Source organism: Orcinus orca, chromosome 10, assembly GCF_937001465.1.
Source record: "Orcinus orca chromosome 10, mOrcOrc1.1, whole genome shotgun sequence".
Lineage (NCBI taxonomy): Eukaryota > Metazoa > Chordata > Mammalia > Artiodactyla > Delphinidae > Orcinus > Orcinus orca.
This window is the reverse complement of record NC_064568.1, coordinates 51803460-51823243: the sequence shown is the minus strand read 5'-3', so window position 1 is coordinate 51823243 and position 19784 is coordinate 51803460. Positions and strand designations below refer to the sequence as shown.

Sequence of the window (19784 nt, the reverse complement as noted above, 5' to 3'; positions counted from 1 at the left end):
CGACTACTGAAGCCCCCGCACCCTAGAGCCCATGCTCTGCAACAAGAGAAGCCACCACAATGAGAAGCCTGCGCACCGCAACGAAGAGTAGCCCCCACTCGCTGCAACTAGAGAAAGCCCACACGCAGCAACAAAGACCCAACATAGCCAAAACTAAATTAAATTAAATTAAAAAACAAAACAAAAAAACCCCTTAGAGGATTCAGAAAATCGTGAATGGATGCTAAAGCTAGTGATATAGTTTCACGAGGAATAGGTTTTTTACATAGTGTCAGAGTACCTCCCCACAAATTACATATTGATTGTAAAGGGGCAAATAGTAACTTGACAGTGGCAAGACCTGCCAGACAGCAGCTTTAGCACCCAATCCAAGTTCACATCACCAGTATTGAGACAAAGTGACACCAGGAAAATTGACAGCAGGTGCCTCCTGAAATAAGGCTCTGAGAAAGACAACGTCATTTCTGCCCCAAAATGCACGACCTGAATCTAAACATGAAGGAACTGCAGACAAGCTCAAATGGAGGACAGTTTACAAAATAACTGGCCTATATTCTTCAAAGGCATCAATGTCATGAAAGACAAAGACAGATTGAAGAACTGTTTGCAGATTAAAGAAGAACGAAGTACAATTGAGTGGATTTTAGTTTATTCTCAGAGGTTTGCAATCCTCATTACTCTCTGATTCCAGGACATTTTCATCATCCCCCAAAGAAACTCTCAAACTCATTAGCAGTCAGTCACTCCCCATCCCCCTCCTCCCAGCCCTGCAACCACTGATCTACTTTCTGTATCTATGGATTTGCCTATTCTGGACATTTCGTATGAACAGAATCATAGAATATGTGGTCTTTTGCGACTGGCTTCTTTCACTTAGCGTGTTTTCATGTTGTAGCATGTGTCAGTATTTTTCTCCTTTTTATGGCCAAGTGACGTTACATTGTATAAGATACACCACATTTTGTTTATCCATGCATCAGTTGACAGGCTGTTTCCTTTTTTTTTGGATATTATGAATAATGCTGCTATGAACATTTATGTATAAGTATTTGTGGGAACATTTGTTTTCCCTTCTCTTGGGTGATCTATCTAGGAGCGGAACTGCCGGGTTTTAAGTTTTTGAACTGCTTTTGGAAGTGGCTACACTATTTTACATTTCCAACAACAATGTATGTTCCAATTTCTCCACATCCTCACCAACATTTTCTATTGGCCATCTTTTTTATTATAGCCATCCTAGTGGGTGTGGAATGGTATCTCATTATGGTTTGACTTGCATCTCTAATGACTGATGACGTTGAGCATCTTTTCATGTGCTTATTGGCCATTTGGATATCTTTGGAGGAACTTCTGTTCAGATCCTTTGTCCATTTTTAAATTGGGTTGTCTTTTTTTTTTTTTTTTAACATCTTTATTGGGGTATAATTGCTTTACAATGGTGTGTTAGTTTCTGTAACAAAGTGAATCAGTTATACATATACATATGTTCCCATATGGGTTGTCTTTTTATGGTTGAGTTGTAAGTGTTCTTTTTATATTCTGGATACTAGACTTTTACCAGATACGTAATTGCAAATATTTCCTCCCACTCTGTGAGTGATCTTTTAATTTTCTTGATAGTGTCTTTTGATGCACAAAAGTTTTTAATTTTGATGAAGTCCAACGTATCTGTTTTTTCTTTGGTTGCTGTGCTTTAAGTATCATATCTTAAACCACATATCTATGTAAGACACCATTGCCTAATCCAAGGTCACAAAGATTTATACCCATGTTTTCTCCTAAGAGTTTTATAGTTTTAGCTTCTTTGGATTTTGAAGGCAAAATTATACCCCCCTTGAATGTGCTGCTCCAGACCACTTGCCTTAAAGAAGCCAGTTTTAAGTGGGGTCCCAGAGCAATAAAACTCTGCAGTGAATCCAGGCTGCGGTACAAGCCACCCTGCCACTTGGGCCTTTTGACACAGCATAGCACTTGAATGTTTTTGGTAAATAAAAGTACCAGACAAAGCCCCAGTAGGAAAATCATAGTCTAAATAGGTACAATTTTGGAGCAAAGCCATGCCCTCTTCTGCTATTAACTATTCTACTTTTGAGAAAGTTTCTGGTTTGTTACTAAGCCCTGATAGGACCAGATGTTTGGCTGTGAGAAATCTGGTAACTCTATAGACTGGGTGCTCTCTGACCTGCCAAGCCATGAGGTCAGGTGTGTGCAGCAGCATTGCATCCTCAGATGGTGGTGGTACACGTACACACGAGAGCAGATTGGAGCAGGTCTAAAAGGCATACGCAAGGTGTATACGCATATGGCTAGGACTTATTCAACACCTATTTCTCCTTTGACACCCACTCCTGTTGCATTGCTGCCCCTCCATCAAGCCACACCATGACCTCATGGAGAGTTTCCTAGGACCAGGTTTGGATAAAGAAAAAGCTCATACCTGGTTTACAGATAGATCTGTACAAGTGTTGACTGATTTGTGAAGATCCCTTCAGAATTCCTTCTCCCATATGTACATTTCCTCTCAAGGCTGCCCACCCCGAATCTTACTCCACTATCATTTCTTGCACAGTGGTCTTGCTTGAAACCACCCCAGCGTAGTAAGCTGTAGCTGCTTCTGTCAACAGAAAGCCCCAAGTGGACACAGATGGCACATGACAAAGGCATATTTACCAAAGTATAGCCGAGGCAAAGGCTGGAAGAGTCTCTACTCTGAATGATCTCAGGTACAAGCCTGGCCAATAAAATTTCTGTTCAGAAAACACCTTGAACCAATTAGCTTCTACATGATTCAGGCATACACCTGGGGTATTTGGTAAATCCATTACTCTCTAGTATTTGATCTTTTTTTAAAAATTGAAGTATAGTTGATTTACAATGTTGTGTTAGTTTCAGGTGTATAGCAAGCATTTGATCTTTTTAATCTATATCTTTCTGGTGTATAATTATAACCACAGGCTAAATTAAGCAATTTTGGAAGCAATTCATCACTTTCACCACAGTATCCTCCTAAAAAAACTATGGTTTTCTACCAAATAGTTTTGTGATCATTGGATTTTTGAACAATTGTTGTAAAGGATAGTTTTTTAAACACGGTAAAATCGTGACACTCATCAAAATATAAAATAATAATAGGTCAAAGATTTTATTTAACTCGTTAACAAATTAGAGGACTAATAAGATATTATAACTGGGTCAAAGGATAATACAAAGAACCACATATATAAGCAATTGGTAATAATGAACTTACAAATTGATACACAATTGTAAGAACGCAGGGAAAGAAAGAATTCAATTGCATTTCCACCTATCAAACTTTACTTGCATGCCTATGGACAAGAATCATTTGCATTGCCATCAGTTATCTACAATTTATGAATTTACAAAAGAGCTCAAAGACAAGAAAAGGCGCAGATACTCCATAGAATTAGATGACCCAGCATGGTGTGTTCAGATAATGTCTGCCTATTTTTCCACTGAAGACACCCAGTAATCATTTTGCTCCATTTCAATGATTTTCACGGTTTCCCCTACATTGTCTAGTTTAACCTCCTTATTTCACAGATAAAGAAAAGGAGGCCCAAACAGGCTGGCAGATATGGAGAACGAACTAGTGGTTACCAGTGGAAAGAGGGAAGTGGGGAGGGGCAAGATACGGGTATGGGGATTAAGAGATACAAACTACTGTGTTTAAAATAAATAAGCTTCAAGGATATATCGTACAGCACAGGGAACATAGCCAATATTCTATAATAACTATAAATGGAACGTAACCTGTAAAAATTGTGAATCACTATGTTGTAGACCTGCGACTTATTTAATATCGTAAATCAACTATGCCTCAGTGGAGTTCCCTGGTGGTCCAGTGGTTAGGACCTGGCGCTTTCACTGCCGTGGCCCAGGTTCAGTCCCTGGTTGGGGAACTAAGATCCTACAAGCTGTGCCGTGCAGCCAAAAATTAAAAAAAATTTTTTTAATTAAAAAAATTATGCCTCAATAAAATATAAATAGGGGCTTCCCTGGTGGCACAGTAGTTGAGAGTAAGCCTGCCGATGCAGGGGACGCGGGTTCGTGCCCCGGTCCGGGAAGATCCCACGTGCCGCGGAGCTGCTGGGTCCCTGATACATACATATATATATATATATATATATATATATATATATTTTTTTTTTTTTTTTTTTTTTTTTTTTTTTTTTTTGCGGTACGCGGGCCTCTCACTGTTGTGGCCTCTCCCGTTGCAGAGCACAGGCTCCGGACGCGCAGGCTCAGCGGCCATGGCTCACGGGCCTAGCCGCTCCACGGCATGTGGGATCTGTGACTGTCTAGTTTGCCTGGTGACTTCACATAGCTAAGGGTGACTGTCTAGTTTGCCTGGTGACTTCACATAGCTAAGCTCAACCACTGTCATTTTATTTGCCAACTCTGGATAAAGCCAAAGCCTTATATCGTTGCTGCATTGTGTATATGAATTACTATCTACAGATAAACCTGAGGTTTATGATCAGAAAACAAGAATTGTTTTTAATCCCACAAACCAAAAGTAGGTTAGCCCTCAGTATCTTTTCACACCTTGCTGGTTTCTCACTTTCTGTTTTCTCTCAAAATAGTTAAACAGAATACAAACCAGCAGGGGTTGCCCACAGTTGTTAGCAGGACTGCTATCTCTCACTGAAACTGACCTGTCAATCCTTCCCTCCCCTTTCCCTACTTTAAAGTCCTCCGCCTCCTATAATACCCTGCTGGGGGCAAAGTCCTTCACAGAGTGGCCAGTGTACAGTACAAACAGATCCTTGACACATACTGCGGGCTGAAATCAAGAATGGTAGGGACATGGAATGCAAATCAAAACCACAATGAGATATCACCTCATACCTGTCAGAACAGCTATCATCAAAAAGACCATAAATAACAAATGTTGGCAAGGATGTACAGTAAACTTGAAAATCTTGTACACTGTTGGTGGGAATGTAAATTGGTGCAGCCACTGCGGAAAACAGCATGGAGGTTCCTCAAAAGCTAAAAATATAACTACCAGGGACTTCCCTGGCAGTCCAGTGGTTAAGACTCCGAGCTTCCATTGCAGGGCACACGGGTTCGATCCCTGGTCAGGGAACTAAGATCCTGCATGCCACACAGTGCGGCCTAAATAAATAAATAAGAACTACCATACGATCCAGCAATTCCACTCCTGAGTATATATCCAAAAAAAATGAAAACACTAATTCGAAAAGATGCATGCACCATAATGTTCATAGCAGCAGTATAGCCAAGATATGGAAGCAACACAAGTGTCTATAAACAGATGAATTGGTAAAGAAGATCTGGTATATATATATACAATAGAATACTACTCAGCCATAAAAAAGAATGAATTTCTGCCATTTGCAACAATATGAATGGATCTGGAGGACATTATGCTCAGTGAAATAAGTCAGACAGAGAAAGACAAATACTGTATGTCATCACGTATATGTGAAATCTAAAAAATAAAACAAACACATCAATATAACTAAACAGAAGCAGACTCACAGATACAGAGAACAAACTAGTGGTTTACCAGTGGGAAGAGGTGAGAGGGAGGGAGGCAACAAGGGGTAAGAGATTAAGAGATACAAACTACTATTTATAAAATACATAAACCACAAGGATATATTGTATAGCACAGGGAATATAGCCAGTATTTTATAATAACTTTAAGTAGAGTATAAGCTATAAAAAGTTCAAATCACTATATTGTACACGTGAAACTAATATAATATTGTAAATCAACTATACTTCAATTAAAAAAAATTTTTTAATGGTAAGGACATGAAGTAAAGCAAAATTGTCAGGACAGGAAATCAGATAGCAAGGCTTGTCCGTTTGGAAGTGCACGGGACAAGGTATATATAGAGAGAGCTGGGTCTGATTTCCCAGCATTTGCTGCAGTTGAGCGAGGTCCAGCTGCTGGCAGGTTTATAAAATATGGCTACAATCACCAAAGGAAGTTAAACAGTAGCCAGGAGCCAGAACAAAGTTACCCACAGGAGAAAATATCTTGATTTATTTCCGTTTGCATTACTTGCTCTAAATAGCATGGCCTTGGCCTCCTTGTACTGCCTAAGGAAAGGGATTTGTGGCCCTATTGTTCTTCCTCCTGTTTTATTGATAAATGAAAGGGCAAAGGTGGAAGACATACTCCCAGTTGGCAAAGCTGTGAGACTAAACCAGCTGGATTGAGGAGGAGAGACTTGAGATTGGCGGGCACCAGGGTCTCCGGTACTCCGGAGAGAAACAAGTCATAGAGGAGACGTTTCTGTATAAAGACAGTGGCTAATCCATGCAACAGATACATCCTTTCAACAGATACAGACTGAATGGAGGAGCAGAGTGAGAGATCACAACCAGTCTCTCTATATGTTTACTTGTGTATATCATTCAGTCAAGCTCTTGAAATTCATATTGGAACTGGACCCACCATGTTTAAACTTGACAGTCCAAAGGGAGGTATTATCTTGGTCAGATCACATATTCTCAGAGCAAGCAGTCTTAAAATGCTGAGCCTAAATGTATAACTTGTAATGGGATGTCACCTGGCAGATGTGGGAAATTTATGTTTTCAAGTTAGGGGTGTAGGTATGTACACCAATCCCAAAGGTCTAAACTCACGCTAATACACGTGTAATGAGAGCCACATATGTGGGATGTGTGTAGAGAGCCGGGGACCATGAAGGCCATGTCCAAGGCCAATTCTGAGGCTTAGTATGATGAGGTCTTGGAAAAGGTGCAGCAGTGGCTGTGGAAATGGGCAAAGGTTGTAAGAGGCATTTCCCAAGAATGGATGGTGAAAGATGCTTCTAGCTTTTGAACCTGTATGCGTGCAGCCAGGCCGTTCATCTGGTCTAAGGATCTGCTGGACGATCCCAGAGACTCCAATGCACTGAGCCACGTCCCGTGTCCACAACTCTGAGTTCAGGAACTTTGTAGACCAGGCGGCTTACCTGAGGTTGGGCAGGGTGATGATCAGCCATGCTGAGGGTACGTAAATGGTGCCCCACAGTGAAGCCCCATAGTGTTTAGCCCCAGGACTGGTGAGGGTCACCTGGCCCAGCACATACCAGGTTGATACATACACACAGCAGTCTGGGCCCAGGAGGGGTCAGTTGAGCTTCCTGGAGGCTGAATGTGACCCTGGAGACTCAGATGTTCCCATCTGCACCTCACCCCACCACCAGCACACGCACATTTATGGTGAGATTGTTTAGGTTCTGAAGCTTGCATTTCTGTCCATCCCAAAGATGGCTGCTGATTGATTTGTTTTCTGACTGCTCGCTTCCTTATGGATCCCCTAGGTATGTAAAACCTGTCTGATTTACCCAAGGGGGTGACTGGGCTTGGCTTTCCTTCCCTCGGAGCCAGCTACTGACATTCATCAATACAGCTGATAAACCCGGGAGAGGAAGTGAGGCTCTAGAAACTCCTATGTGCTGTGGTCAGAACGGCCTCCTCTTCATCATAGAAGGTTCAGGGATATTTAAAACAGTTGCCTAGGGACTTCCCTGGTGGTCCAGTGGTTAGGGTTCTGCCTTCTAATGCAGGGGGCGCGGGTTCGATCCCTGGTTTGGGAATTAAGATTCCCAAAGATTCCACATGCCTTGCAGTGTGGCCAAAAATTTAAAAATAAAATATAAATAAATAAAACAGTTGCCTAACTTTACCTCTTAAGTGGCAATGGCCAAGCAGTCCTACGCACAAAGAAGGAACTTGAAACAATTCATAACAGGGGTTTACAGGTACCTACCTAGTAAACTGGGCGTTCCTGAAGGTGGCTGGCCTGGAGTGAGAGACAGCAGGTTCTGGAAAGGAAAATGACCATAAGAGAGAAGTCTTGTTTAATTTACCTAAAGGGTGTCTGCCTTTGACTTTTCTTCCATCAGCCCCTTCTATTGACAAATTGTGTCTGCACAGCTATCATGCAATGGAAGAGAAGGTGCATGTGTAAAGATGTTGGTTGTAACCCTTTGAAATAGCAAAAAATTAGAAAATATCTCAATGATCACCGTGGAGGATTGGTTGTATAAATCAAGACACATCTATACCATGAAATACTAAGTAACCATTAGAGGAAAAGGTAGAGAAAATATATTTCAAAAACATATGAAAAATAATGGTTTTCAAAACATTGGACACCAGGTGATAAAAAACAGTGATCCTTGTGGGACAAGAAACAAACAGGACTCTTTAACGTGGCCTGTGTGACAAGGAACAGTCTGGCTCCTCCCTGCTCCGGGGACCTCCCCTTGCCCCTCGTTCTCTCTGCTCAAGCCACACTGAACATATGTTCATCCCTCACACTCAGCAGGATCCCTCTCACCACAGGGCCTTTGAACCTGCTCTTCCCTTTACCTTGCTAATTTCTACCTTCAGATCTAGCTTCTTCAGGCTTTCTCTGAGCCTCCTGACTCCTGGGCTAGGTCACATCCCACAAAAAACACTCTCAGAATCACATCTTTCTGCTCCTTCTACCTCTCATTTGTCATAACATAGTATATAACATAACAAATATATACAATCAAATGTATATACATACATATGACTCTCCGTTAATATCTATAGCCTTATTGGTTTGTAAATAGACAGGGTCTGTGTTCATTTTCATTCTCCATTGAATTGACACTTTAGCACAGTACATTCCATAACTATTTGTTAAATGTGCAAATCAGTGAATGCAATTCTTACTTGGGGTGATTTTTGAAATATTTAGTAGCAAATATGGCATAGGCACTTTTCATTCAGTACTGGAGTCATCTGTAAACAACCAGCATAACCATACGCATGAACACTAACCATATATCAATATTAGCCCTGACGACATCACAATACCAAAATTTCTAATGCAAACTTATGGTTTTCATTCTGAGTTATTACAGGATTTACATGGGACCACAAATAATGAAATAATAAATTTAAATGACACAAGCAAAAATAAAATCAGATCTATTTGCTTAATTTCATTTAGAAACTGAATCAGTTAAGATTAGTTTCAGGGACTTCCCTGGTGGCGCAGTGGTTAAGACTCTGCGCTCCGAATGCAGGGGGCCCGGGTTCGATCCCTGGTCAGGGAACTAGATCCCACATGCATGCTGCAACTAAGAGTTCGCATGCCAGAATTAAGGAGCCTGCATGCTGCAACTAAGGAGCCCTCGAGCTGCAACTAAGGAGCCCAAGAGCTGCAACTAAGGAGCCCACTTGCCACAACTAAGACCCGGCACAAGCAAATAAATAAATTAATAAAAAAAAGATTAGTTTCAGCTTTATGTGATAGAACACCCAAATTAACAATGAATAGGGGCTTCCCTGGTGGTGCAGTGGTTAAGAATCCGCCTGCCAATGCAGGGAACAAGGGTTCAAGCCCTTGCCGGGAAGATCCCACATGCCGTGGAACAACTAAGCCTGTGCGCCACAACTACTGAGCCTGTGCTCTAGAGCCCGCGAGCCACAACTACTGAGCCCACTTGCCACAAGTACCGAAGCCCGCGTGCCTAGAGCCTGTGCTCTGCAACAAGAGAAGCCACCACAATGAGAAGCCTGCCCACCGCAACAAAAAGTAGCCCCCGCTTGCCGCAACTAGAGAAAGCCCGTGTGCAGCAGCAAAGACCCAACGCAGCCAAAAATAAATAAATAAATAAATAAAATTTAAAAAAAAAACAAAAAACAATGAATAAGCCTTGCATGCAACACACACACAAATGCAGTCTGGAACTGGTATGGAGCGTCTATGATATCATCAGGAATGCAAGCTCTTTAAGCTTTCCACTCCTCTATCCCTTGGACTCTCGGCTTCAAGATCTAAGAGAGCTGTTAGAGTTCCAGCCATCACATTTACATTCTAGGCAGCAGGATGGAGAATGGGAAGAAAAAGAAAAAAGAGAAAAAGAAGACATGCAAAAACCTTTTAAAGCAGTAGTCCTGTGACTACACCTAGCTGCCAGGGAGAGTAGGAGAAGGGAGCCTTTGATGAGTGAAAATTATAGATTGTATGACTTTTTAAAAATATTAAATGCTTTATTTTTTTTATTGGACTATAGTTGATTTACAATGTTGTGTTACCTTCTGCTGTTCAGCAAAGTGAATCGGTTATACATACACAAATATCCACTCTTTTTTAAAATTCTATTCCCATACAGGTCATTACATAGTATTGAGCAGAGTTCCCTGTGCTATACAGTAGGTCCTTTTTAGTTATCTATTTTATACATATCAGTATGTATATGTCAATACCAATTTCCCACTTTATCCCTCCCCTCACCACTGACTGTATGACTTTGGAAGATGAACTCATCTGGGGTAGGTGACTAAGAGTCTCTACTTCAGAAATGTTCACATTTTACATATTTCTAAAAGGTGGGGGGTAACTGAAGTTCTCAGGAACTTAAGTTGATTACCAGGGGTGGGTGGGTGGAAAAGGGTAAAAAGAGAAGATAATGGGAATGGGAAGTGCAGGTGAGGATAGGGCTACAGTTCTCTGAGAATGCCTTTTTTTTTTTTTTTTTTTTAATTTTTGGCTGCATTGGGTCTTCCTTGCTGCACGCGGGCTTTTCTCTAGTTGCTGCGAGCGGGGGCTACTCTTCGGTGCGGTGCGCGGGTTTCTCATTGCGGTGGCTTCTCCAGTTGCGGAGCACGGGCTCTAGGCGCACAGGCTTCAGTAGTTGTGTCACTCGGGCTCAGTATTTGTGGCTCACGGGCTCTAGAGCACAGGCTCAGTAGTTGTGGTGCACAGGTTTAGCTGCTCCGTGGCATGTGGGATCTTCCCCGACCAGGGCTCGAACCTGTGTACCCTGCGTTGGCAGGCGGATTTTTAACCACTGCGCCACCAGGGAAGTCCACACATGGACTTTAATTTCAAAAAGATTAAGGACTGCAGTTGATTAAAACATATTGAACATATAAAAAATATATGAGTTCAGAATAATTTTTTAGAAAAGAAAAAGTCCTAGAGATTGTTGGGACATCAACTTACTCCTCGGAACATCAATAATTACAGGGGAAAGAACTAAGCATTCATCCTACCCTTCTGATATAAACTGAATTTCAGTGTAACCAAATATCACTGTGGACAAGGGAAAGTTTTTCACTGCAGAAGAATTCTAGCTAGGGCTAGGACTAAGGTAAGGCAAGGGAGATGCCTAGTGTATAAAATTCACGGAGGCTCTCAGCCCTGATTCTAGTTAACGGAGGCAGGAGTGTCCAAAGTCGAAAATTGTTTCAACTATTAGTGAAATAACTGATTAAGGCAGTGATCATTAGTGCTTCAGAAACCACTAGGAGAAAGGCTGGTAGGAAATGTATAAAAATCAGACTGTCAGGGACTTCCCTGGTGGTGCAGTGGTTAACAATCCACCTGCCAATGCAGGGGACACGGGTTCAAGCCCTGGTCCAGGAAGATCCCACATGCCGCGGAGCAACTAAGCCCATGCGCCACAACTACTGAGCCTGTGCTCTAGAGCCCGTGAGCCACAACTACTGAGCCGAGGTGCTGCAACTACTGAAGCCCACATGCCTAGAGCCCGTGCTCTGCAACAAGAGAAGCCACTACAATAAGAAACCCGTGCACCGCAACGAAGAGTAGCCCCCCGTTCGCCCCAACTAGAGAAAAGCCTGCGCACAGCAATGAAGACCCAACGCAGCAAAAAAAAAAAAAAAAAAAAATCAGACTGTCACTATCTGAACCCAAGGATCAATCTTAATGTCACCAAAAATGAGACAGAAAGTATAACATGCCTCCAGACAGTGATGCAAAAAGTACACAGCACCACCTAGGAAAGATTCTCAGGGAAAAGTTTTTTTGAATCATAATATAATCAAGCCTTTAAAGCTGATCTCCAGTCCACAGGAAATATTGAGCATAAAGGATGTAGTCCACAAGGAAGCAATATACCAGATCTCAAAGGAGGGATCTTATATTGGACTCTAATTTCATCAACCAGTCAATGAAAGAAAAAATAAAAGGGTAGGGGACTGTTCTAGATTAAGAGAAACATAGGACTTAAAAGACTTATAAGAAACACAAGAGACATAACCAAATAAAAGAGATCTTGTTTGATCCTGATTCTAAACAGAAATTACAGAAAGAGTATTTTTATACAATAGAGGAAATTTGAGTATGGCTTGGTAATTGAATGATATTAAGGAATTATTTTGAATTGTGTTAGATGTGATAATGGCATTGTGGTTATGCAAGAAAGTATTTGGATATTCCTTTTGGGGTGCATACTGAAGTGTTTAGAAGTGAATGGTATGATGTCTGGGACTTGCTTTAAAATATTCCAGCAACAAAAACATAAGAAGGGGACAGGGGAGATGAAATAAGTCTATGACGAAATGAAGCTAGGGGATAGACACATAGGATTCGTTATACTTTCAAATAAATTCCACCTTATAGTATGTATCCTAGAGAAGCTCTGGTAACAGTGCACATGTCCAAGGGTGGTTCTGCAGCTGTGTTTGTAAAATGAAAATTGGAAATGAGTCTGTCAATAAGAGAAAAACAGTGATAAAGTGATAAGGGACTGTCCTTTCAGCAGTCCGTTCCTGCTCCTCCTGTTTAATAAAATCCTGATTTTACTTATCCCCCACATAAATGTTTTATGGATGCATTGTGATGAATCCAAGGCATAAGATGGAATCTCTTTTGCCAGTAATTGATCCAGTGGTGGGCAGGCTACCAACTTCACCGAGGAGAACTAAGGGGAGATTTTGGTGAGAGACTTCTGAGAAAGATTCACTGTACTTCATTGATTCTAAGACACACACTCTTTCTTTTGCTTCTGAAATTATCAGGCTTCTCACAATCTCTGTCAGATGGCTGCTATGGTGTGATTGTCGTTCCCCGTGTGTGTGCAAACGATCTGAAAACCTACCATTCGTGACTTCTGGTAAGATCCAGAAAGTGCCAGAACTGAAACCTGCAGAATGGGCCTTCTTGAGACAACAGTGGTGATTCTGTGAGGAGACTGCTGTCCTGCCAGTGTTCCTGAGGGCACAGAGGGTGATGAACACAGACAGGGAAGGCACTGAATTGAAAAGTAATTTAGAGTGGAACTCTGGCAGGAAGACGTTCTGAAAATACCTTAAACAATTTAGTTCATTTCTATTTTCTTGTTTTGTATACTCAGGAGTAATATATAATTTTAAAAATTTTATGTCTAGGTCTCAAAGAGCTATTTATTTAAACATAAATTCTAAGGGATAAGAAAGCATTAAGTCAGTTTAATTGTCAGCACTCTTTATTTTTAGTAGTAAATTGATAGGATCTTGGGTTTGATGAAATGTGGTACCTATTTGTTAGAGAATAAGGCTGGAAAAGGAAAATTCTTTTCCCCCTTCCTCCACTTCCTTTGGATACCGCGACAGGCAAGCGTATGATGCTCAGAGCTATGGCCATTATCTTGGGACCACAAGAGGAAGATAGAACCCCAGGGATGCCCAACTGCATCTTGACACTGCTGAGTCACTGATTTAGCAATGGAACAGTCTACCTGCAGATTTCTCATCAGTGAGATATTTAATGCCTTTATTATTTATGAGACTTTTCTTTTTTGGCTACACTGCGAGGCATGTGGGATCTTAGTTCCCCGACCGGGACTGAACCCAAGCCCCGTGCGTTGGAAGTGCAGAGTGTTAACCACTGAACTGCCAGGGAAGTCCCTATGAGACTTCTATGTAAGGATCATGCTACAAAAGTATACCTAAGTGATCATCATTTAGTGGAATACTATAAACTATATATGTTGTTTAATATATATAATACATTTATAATGTTTATATAAATATATTATATATTTTAAATGAATATTATATATTATGAATATATATTTCAATCTCAAAAATGTAGCATTGAGTTGAAAAAGCAAGTTTCAGGGAATTCCCAGGCAGTCCAGGGGTTAGGACTAGGCGCTTTCACTGCCGTGGCCCGGGTTCAATCCCTGGTTGGGGAACTAAGATCCCACAAGCCCCATGGTGTGGCAAAAAAAAAAAAAATTTTAATTTAAAAATTATTTTAAAACATTTTATTTTATTTTAAAAATATTTATTTATTTACTTACTTATTTGGCTGTGCCAGGTCTTAGCTGCAGCACGCGGGATCTTTGTTGCCATGTGCAGGATCTTTTAGTTGCAGTATGCAGGCTCTTAGTTGCGGCATACGGGATCTAGTTCCCTGACCAGGGATCAAACCCAGGCCCCCTGCATTGGGAGTGCAGAGTCTTAACCACTGCACCACCAGGGAAGTCCCTTTTTAATTTTTTTAAATAAAAGAAATTAAAAAGCAAGTTTCAGAATGATACTGTCAGTGTGATATTTAAAGTTGAATGAATAATAATAAGTGTTGTTTATGGGTATATCATGTTTTAAACATGGACTACAAGGATACATAGCATCTTCAAAGAAGTGCCTACCTCTGGGAAGAGAGTAAGGGAAATGCAATCAGGAAGGGAATATAAATTGAACTCATCTGTACCAGTAACGGTTTTCAAAAGAAAGATCTGAAGCAAACGTGGTGAACGTTGACATTTGTCAAATCTGAGTGGTAAATAAACTTGTCATAATATATCTGTACTTTTCTGTGTTCTGAAATATCTCATCATGATGATGATAAAATTTTAACTACTCAATTTTCCCATTATTTATAGTTGAATAATCTTTCTGAATTCAGGTTTTAGAGAGTAATAAAAATATGTTTTTACATACATATTTTTTTACATACATATTTTTTTCTTCACTTGTAAATTGGAAATGTCCTCAAGGAGAAGGCACCAATGAGTCATTAAAAAAAACAAAAAAACAAAAAACAGGACCGGTGGTCCAGTGGTTAAGACTCCGTGCTTCCACGGCAGGGGGCACCGGTTTGATCCCTGGTGGGGAAAGATTCTGCATGCCACAAGGTATGGCCAAAAAAAAAAACCCCGAAAAACCCCACTCTACCTTGCTGGTTTGACACAGAATTAGATATTGGTAATGTCTGCACAACTTTGTGAATATACTAAAAACCATGGAATTATACACTTTAAAATGGTGAATTGCATGGTATGTGCTTATATCTCAATTTTTTAAATTAGTCATTGTCCAATAACAATAACTTATTATTTTTCACCATTCTGGGGGTTGACTGAGCAGTTTTTCTTTTCTTTTTTTTTTTTTTGGCTGCATTGGGTCTTCATTGCTGCGTGAGGGCTTTCTCTAGTTCTGGCCAGTGGGGGCTACTTCTCATTATGGTGGTTTCTCTTGTTGTGGAGCACAGGTTCTAGGTGCGCGAGCTTCAGTAGCTGCAGCACGTGGGCTCAGTAGTTGTGGTGCATGGGCTTAGTTGCTCTGCAGCACGTGGGATCCTCCCGGACCACGGATCGAACCTGTGTCCCCTGCACTGGCAGGTGGACTCCCAACCACTGCACCACCAGGGAAGCCCCTGAGCAGTTTTTCTGCTTCATATGATGTTAGCTAGGATCACTCATGTGACTGCATTGAGCTGGCAGCTGGATTGGGCTAGAAGGTTCAAGAAGGCTTCATTCTTATGTCTGGAACCTTGGTGCTGGTTGTCACTTGGGACATCTTGGCTCCCCTTCTCATGGTCTCGCTCCAGCAGGACAGTCTTATAGCCTTACAGCATGGTAGCTGAGTACAAGGGAGGAAAAGTGGACACTGCCATGCCTTTCAAGGGCTAGAACCAAAACTGGCTCAGCATCACTTCTGCATTCTGTTGGTTGGAGCAAGTCACAACTCATACTCAAAGGGAGGGGAAGAGCAGCAATGTTCATATTGGGATGGGAGGGACTGGTGACAACCATTCTTGGAGACAGTCTTCCACAAATGGCAAGGACCACATCGGGTTTGAGGCACTGTGGGTACACAGTGGTACCATCACTAGCTGGTACCATCACTAGCTGGATGCGAACTGACTCACCATGGCTGGTGACCAAGCAGAGTCCCACTGAGATTTTTTACCTCCCACTTTTTTTTTTAAATAAATTTTTATTTATTTATCTATTTATTTTTGGCTGCGTTGGGTCTTCGTTGCTGCGTGCGGGCTTCCTCTAGTTGCGGCAAGAGGGGACTACTCTTCGTTGCGGTGCATGGGCTTCTCATTGCAGTGGCTTCTCTTGTTGCAGAGCAAGGGCTCTAGGCCTGCAGGCTTCAGTAGTTGTGGTGCACGGGCTTAGTTGCTCCGCGGTATGCGGGATCTTCCCGGACCAGGGCTCGAACCCGTGTCCCCTGCATTGGCAGGCGGATTCTTAATCAATGCGCCACTGGGGAAGTCCCACACCTCCCATGTCTGAATTAACTCTTCTTCCTCCCTGTAAACGAGGGAGAGCTGCCAATATGGAAAGGTGAGAGAAGAGACCCAAGACGTTTTCCACATAGGCGAATTCTAGAACCTTTAAAGCTGAATGTAACAGTTAAGATAATAGTTGTTTACTAGTCTTGTTACTTGAGAAAGTGGGTTAACACCTCATTTTCCATATCTGTGAAATGGATAAGGTCCAAGAGGTGGGACCACATGTGAGAAAGTGAAAAATGGCTCTGCTGACAAGCCTGGAGACTTAAGAGAAAAACAATTCTTCTAGCAGAACACTCCCAGCGGGACATACACTACACTCACAGAATATGAACATGTTCAGAGAAGGTTACACCATAATTGTGTTTGGGACAAGACAGAAATGAAGCCCTCCATAAGCACAAAAATGAGGGAACACCTCCTTCTTCTAACATGACTGATGCAGCTCCCTGACCAATGACAACTCTCTAGCCTTGCTTTAATCCTCCTGCCTCCTAGATAAAAACTACTAGATAAAAACTAAGACACTCAATCACTGAATTGTCTGTTTCCTGACTGCCTCCAATCCAAAACTGCCAACCCCTCAACTTCCCTAATCCCTCTTTAAAATCATCCAGCAAAAGCCCAAATTCTCTCAATTTCCTTTTAATTCCTTTTTTATTGAGAGGCTCCTTACAGTGGCTAGACCAGTAAACACTGCAGGTGTCTTTTTATGTGGGCTCTAACATACTCATCAAAAGACATACTAGGGCTTCCCTGGTGAAGCAGTGGTTGAGAGTCCGCCTGCCGATGCAGGGGACACGGGTTCGTGCCCTGGTCCGGGAAGATCCCACATGCCGCGGAGCGGCTGGGCCCGTGAGCCATGGCCGCTGAGCCTGAGCGTCCGGAGCCTGTGCTCCGCAACGGGACAGGCTACAACAATGAGAGGCCCGCGTACCGCAAAAAAAAAAAAAAAAAAAAAATCTTGACCAGTATTCTTCAAAGCTGTTAAAGTCATCACGAACAAGGAAAATCTGAGAAGTGATTACAGACGAGAATAGCCTAAGGAGGGAATTCCCTAGCGGTCCAGTGGTTAGGACTTGGATGCTGGCCCAGGTTCGATCCCTGGTCGGAGAACTAAGACTCTGCGATTCTGCAAGCGGCGCAGCAGAGCGGGAAAAAAAAAAAAAAAAGCCTAAGGAGACATGAATAATTTAATGTGGTATCTTGGACAAGATCCTGGAACAGAAAATCGACATTGACTAAAAAAAGTTTTTTTTCATTTTTTTAAATGTTGAATTTAGTTAATAGTAATGTACCAACCAAAGTTGTTTCTTAGATGTGACGGATGTACCATAGTAATGTAATAATTATTCAAGAGGATCACAACAGGGGGAACTAGGTGAAGAGTATACAAGAGCTCCATGTATCATTTTGCAATTTTCTTGTAAATCTAAAACCTCTAAAATAAAATGTTTCGTTTTGTTTCCAAACGGGGAATCGCAACTGTGCCTTCTCACAGAGCTGAGAGAAATCATTAAAAGTGTACAAGCCAAGTGCAAGGCTCAATGCTTACCATATAGATGTCAGGTGCAGTTACTCTGGTTTTATGTAAAATGAGGGACAAGAGCTCGGATACTCGAGAATTCTAACCAGGATAAGCACACAGCAGCGGCGCGCAGCTCCCAACCGGCACACCCAACACACGCGCAGACGCGCGGGTGAGCGCACGTCCGGCCGGGCGCGCGCGCTCACGCCGCAGGGGGCGGGCCGCCGGGGACGCCAGCGTGGGGCGGGGCCAGCCGCAGTTCCCACGCCGGCCGCGGCCCCCGGAAGTAGTGTGTCAGGGGACGCGGCGGGGCGGAAACCGTGCATGGCTGGAGGTAGTGGCACCGCCCGGGGCGGAGACGCTGCTGCTGTTGCTAGACGACGCAAACTAGTCTTCGTCACTTCCTCAGCCCGCCGTCTGCCCACTCCCCAGGCCGGAACCCAGGGGCCCGGAGCCGGAGTGGGCGCAGGGTCGTCCTCCGAGGTCCAGGATAGCGGTAAGCCGGGCAGCTGGAGTGGAGGCCACGCCACCTGCGGGGAACCCGAGCCGAGGCGGGAAGATGGCCGCAGACAAGCCTGCAGGTGAGGCGCCCGCGCCTCGCGCGCTGGGGCGGCGGGACCCGCGGGGGCGGGCAGACCCTATGCTGCGGTGGCGGGGCCCCGGGTGGGGACGAGGGATGGGGACTCCGGGGCGACTCTAATTGGAGCGTGCATTTCTCTCCCCCATCTCCTCCCTTGGCCGTCGCTACTGTGAGTCTTTGGGCCCAAGGTCCGACAGTTTCTTACCAAGTGCAGTATGAAGCCGCTTCTGGCCGCCTTTGCCCGGCTCTCCGGAATATCTCAGATTTAAAAAGCTTAAATCTAGGTGGCCGCTTCACAGACTTTTCGAATTCCCACTGAGGAAGGCAGAGCAAGGAAAGTTCACCCCGGAGATGCGGCTACCTTGATGCCCCCGGCTCGGGCTAGGACTCATCTGGGTGGTTTCCGCCACATCAGCCTGCCTATGGTCAGCGACGTCTTGTGTAATTAGCTTTGTAAAAACAACTTATTGAAATAGGCATAACATTATCGTGTCTCACTTCGAGCTGTGCTCTCTATAATATCTTGCGTTTAGAACCTCTTTTCCCCTTAAGTTTAATCTCGACGATTTTCTTTATGGATTACTGCTCCATTCCTAGAATCTTCTCCATTGAGGAATATAAAATTCTTTCCTGCCTACTCTGGGACGGTCTGGCGTATATTTCCTGTAAGAAAATAATGTTCTCTGTGGCATCCATCCAGGTTTTGTTGGAAGGAACTTAAATGACAGGACTTAGAAGTGGTCAACAGTTAGACTTTTTACAGTAAAATTAATTTTTTTAAAAAAGGAAAAGAGGGCTTCCCTGGTGGCGCAGTGGTTGAGAGTGCGCCTGCCGATGCAGGGGACACGGGTTCGTACCCCGGTCCGGGAAGATCCCACGTGCCGCGGAGCGGCTGGGCCCGTGAGCCATGACCGCTGAGCCTGCGCGTCCGGAGCCTGTGCTCCGCAACGGGAGAGGCCACAACAGTGAGAGGCCCGCGTACCGCAAAAAAAAAAAAAAAAAAAAGGAAAAAATCTCAATGTGCTGTAATTTTTTTATTAGGTCCTGATCTCAATAACTGACGAACTTGATTTGAAATTAAAGTGAGCCAAGCCTAATATAGGTACAGATGAATGAAATTGTCAGAGCATCTCTTCAGTAATCTACTAAGAAGAAAAACAAGAGAAAAGGTTTAGAGAGTGAGGCTAAACCTTTAGAGGGCGCTAGAGAATTTTAGGTAGGCTGGTCAGGGAAAGCCTCTGGTGAGGTGATATTTGAGCAGACACCCCAACGAAATGAAGGGGTGAGCCATACGGAATGAGGAGGGGTGGGTGGGAGAAAGTTCCAGGCAGGGAATAAGCATGGCCTATGCAAGGCTGGACCAAGAGGAC

General features: G+C 43.0%; 1 protein-coding gene and 1 long non-coding RNA gene across 6 annotated transcripts in view; one reads left to right on the top strand and one right to left on the bottom strand.

Annotated features, from left to right (window-relative positions):
- LOC117196529 (uncharacterized) overlaps positions 1-18124 on the bottom strand; it is a 71472-nt gene extending 53348 nt beyond the window's left edge. For both annotated transcript variants that reach the window (XR_004476759.2, XR_004476758.2), the window contains exons 1-2: positions 17862-18124; positions 7778-7832 (exon numbers count right to left, since the gene is read on the bottom strand). This is a non-coding gene — a long non-coding RNA (uncharacterized LOC117196529). The remainder of the gene's footprint in view (positions 1-7777; positions 7833-17861) is intronic.
- A 34-nt stretch (positions 18125-18158) lies between these two features.
- Positions 18159-19784, top strand: part of CNOT10 (CCR4-NOT transcription complex subunit 10) — a 63016-nt gene continuing 61390 nt past the window's right edge. For 2 of the 4 annotated variants that reach the window (XM_033405475.2, XM_033405474.2), the window contains exon 1: positions 18159-18330. In XM_033405475.2, the coding sequence (XP_033261366.1) occupies positions 18159-18330 (172 nt within the window). Of the gene's footprint in view, positions 18416-19784 lie in introns of all 4 variants that reach the window. The other 2 variants (XM_049715901.1, XM_004279692.3) reach the window with 1 other exon arrangement.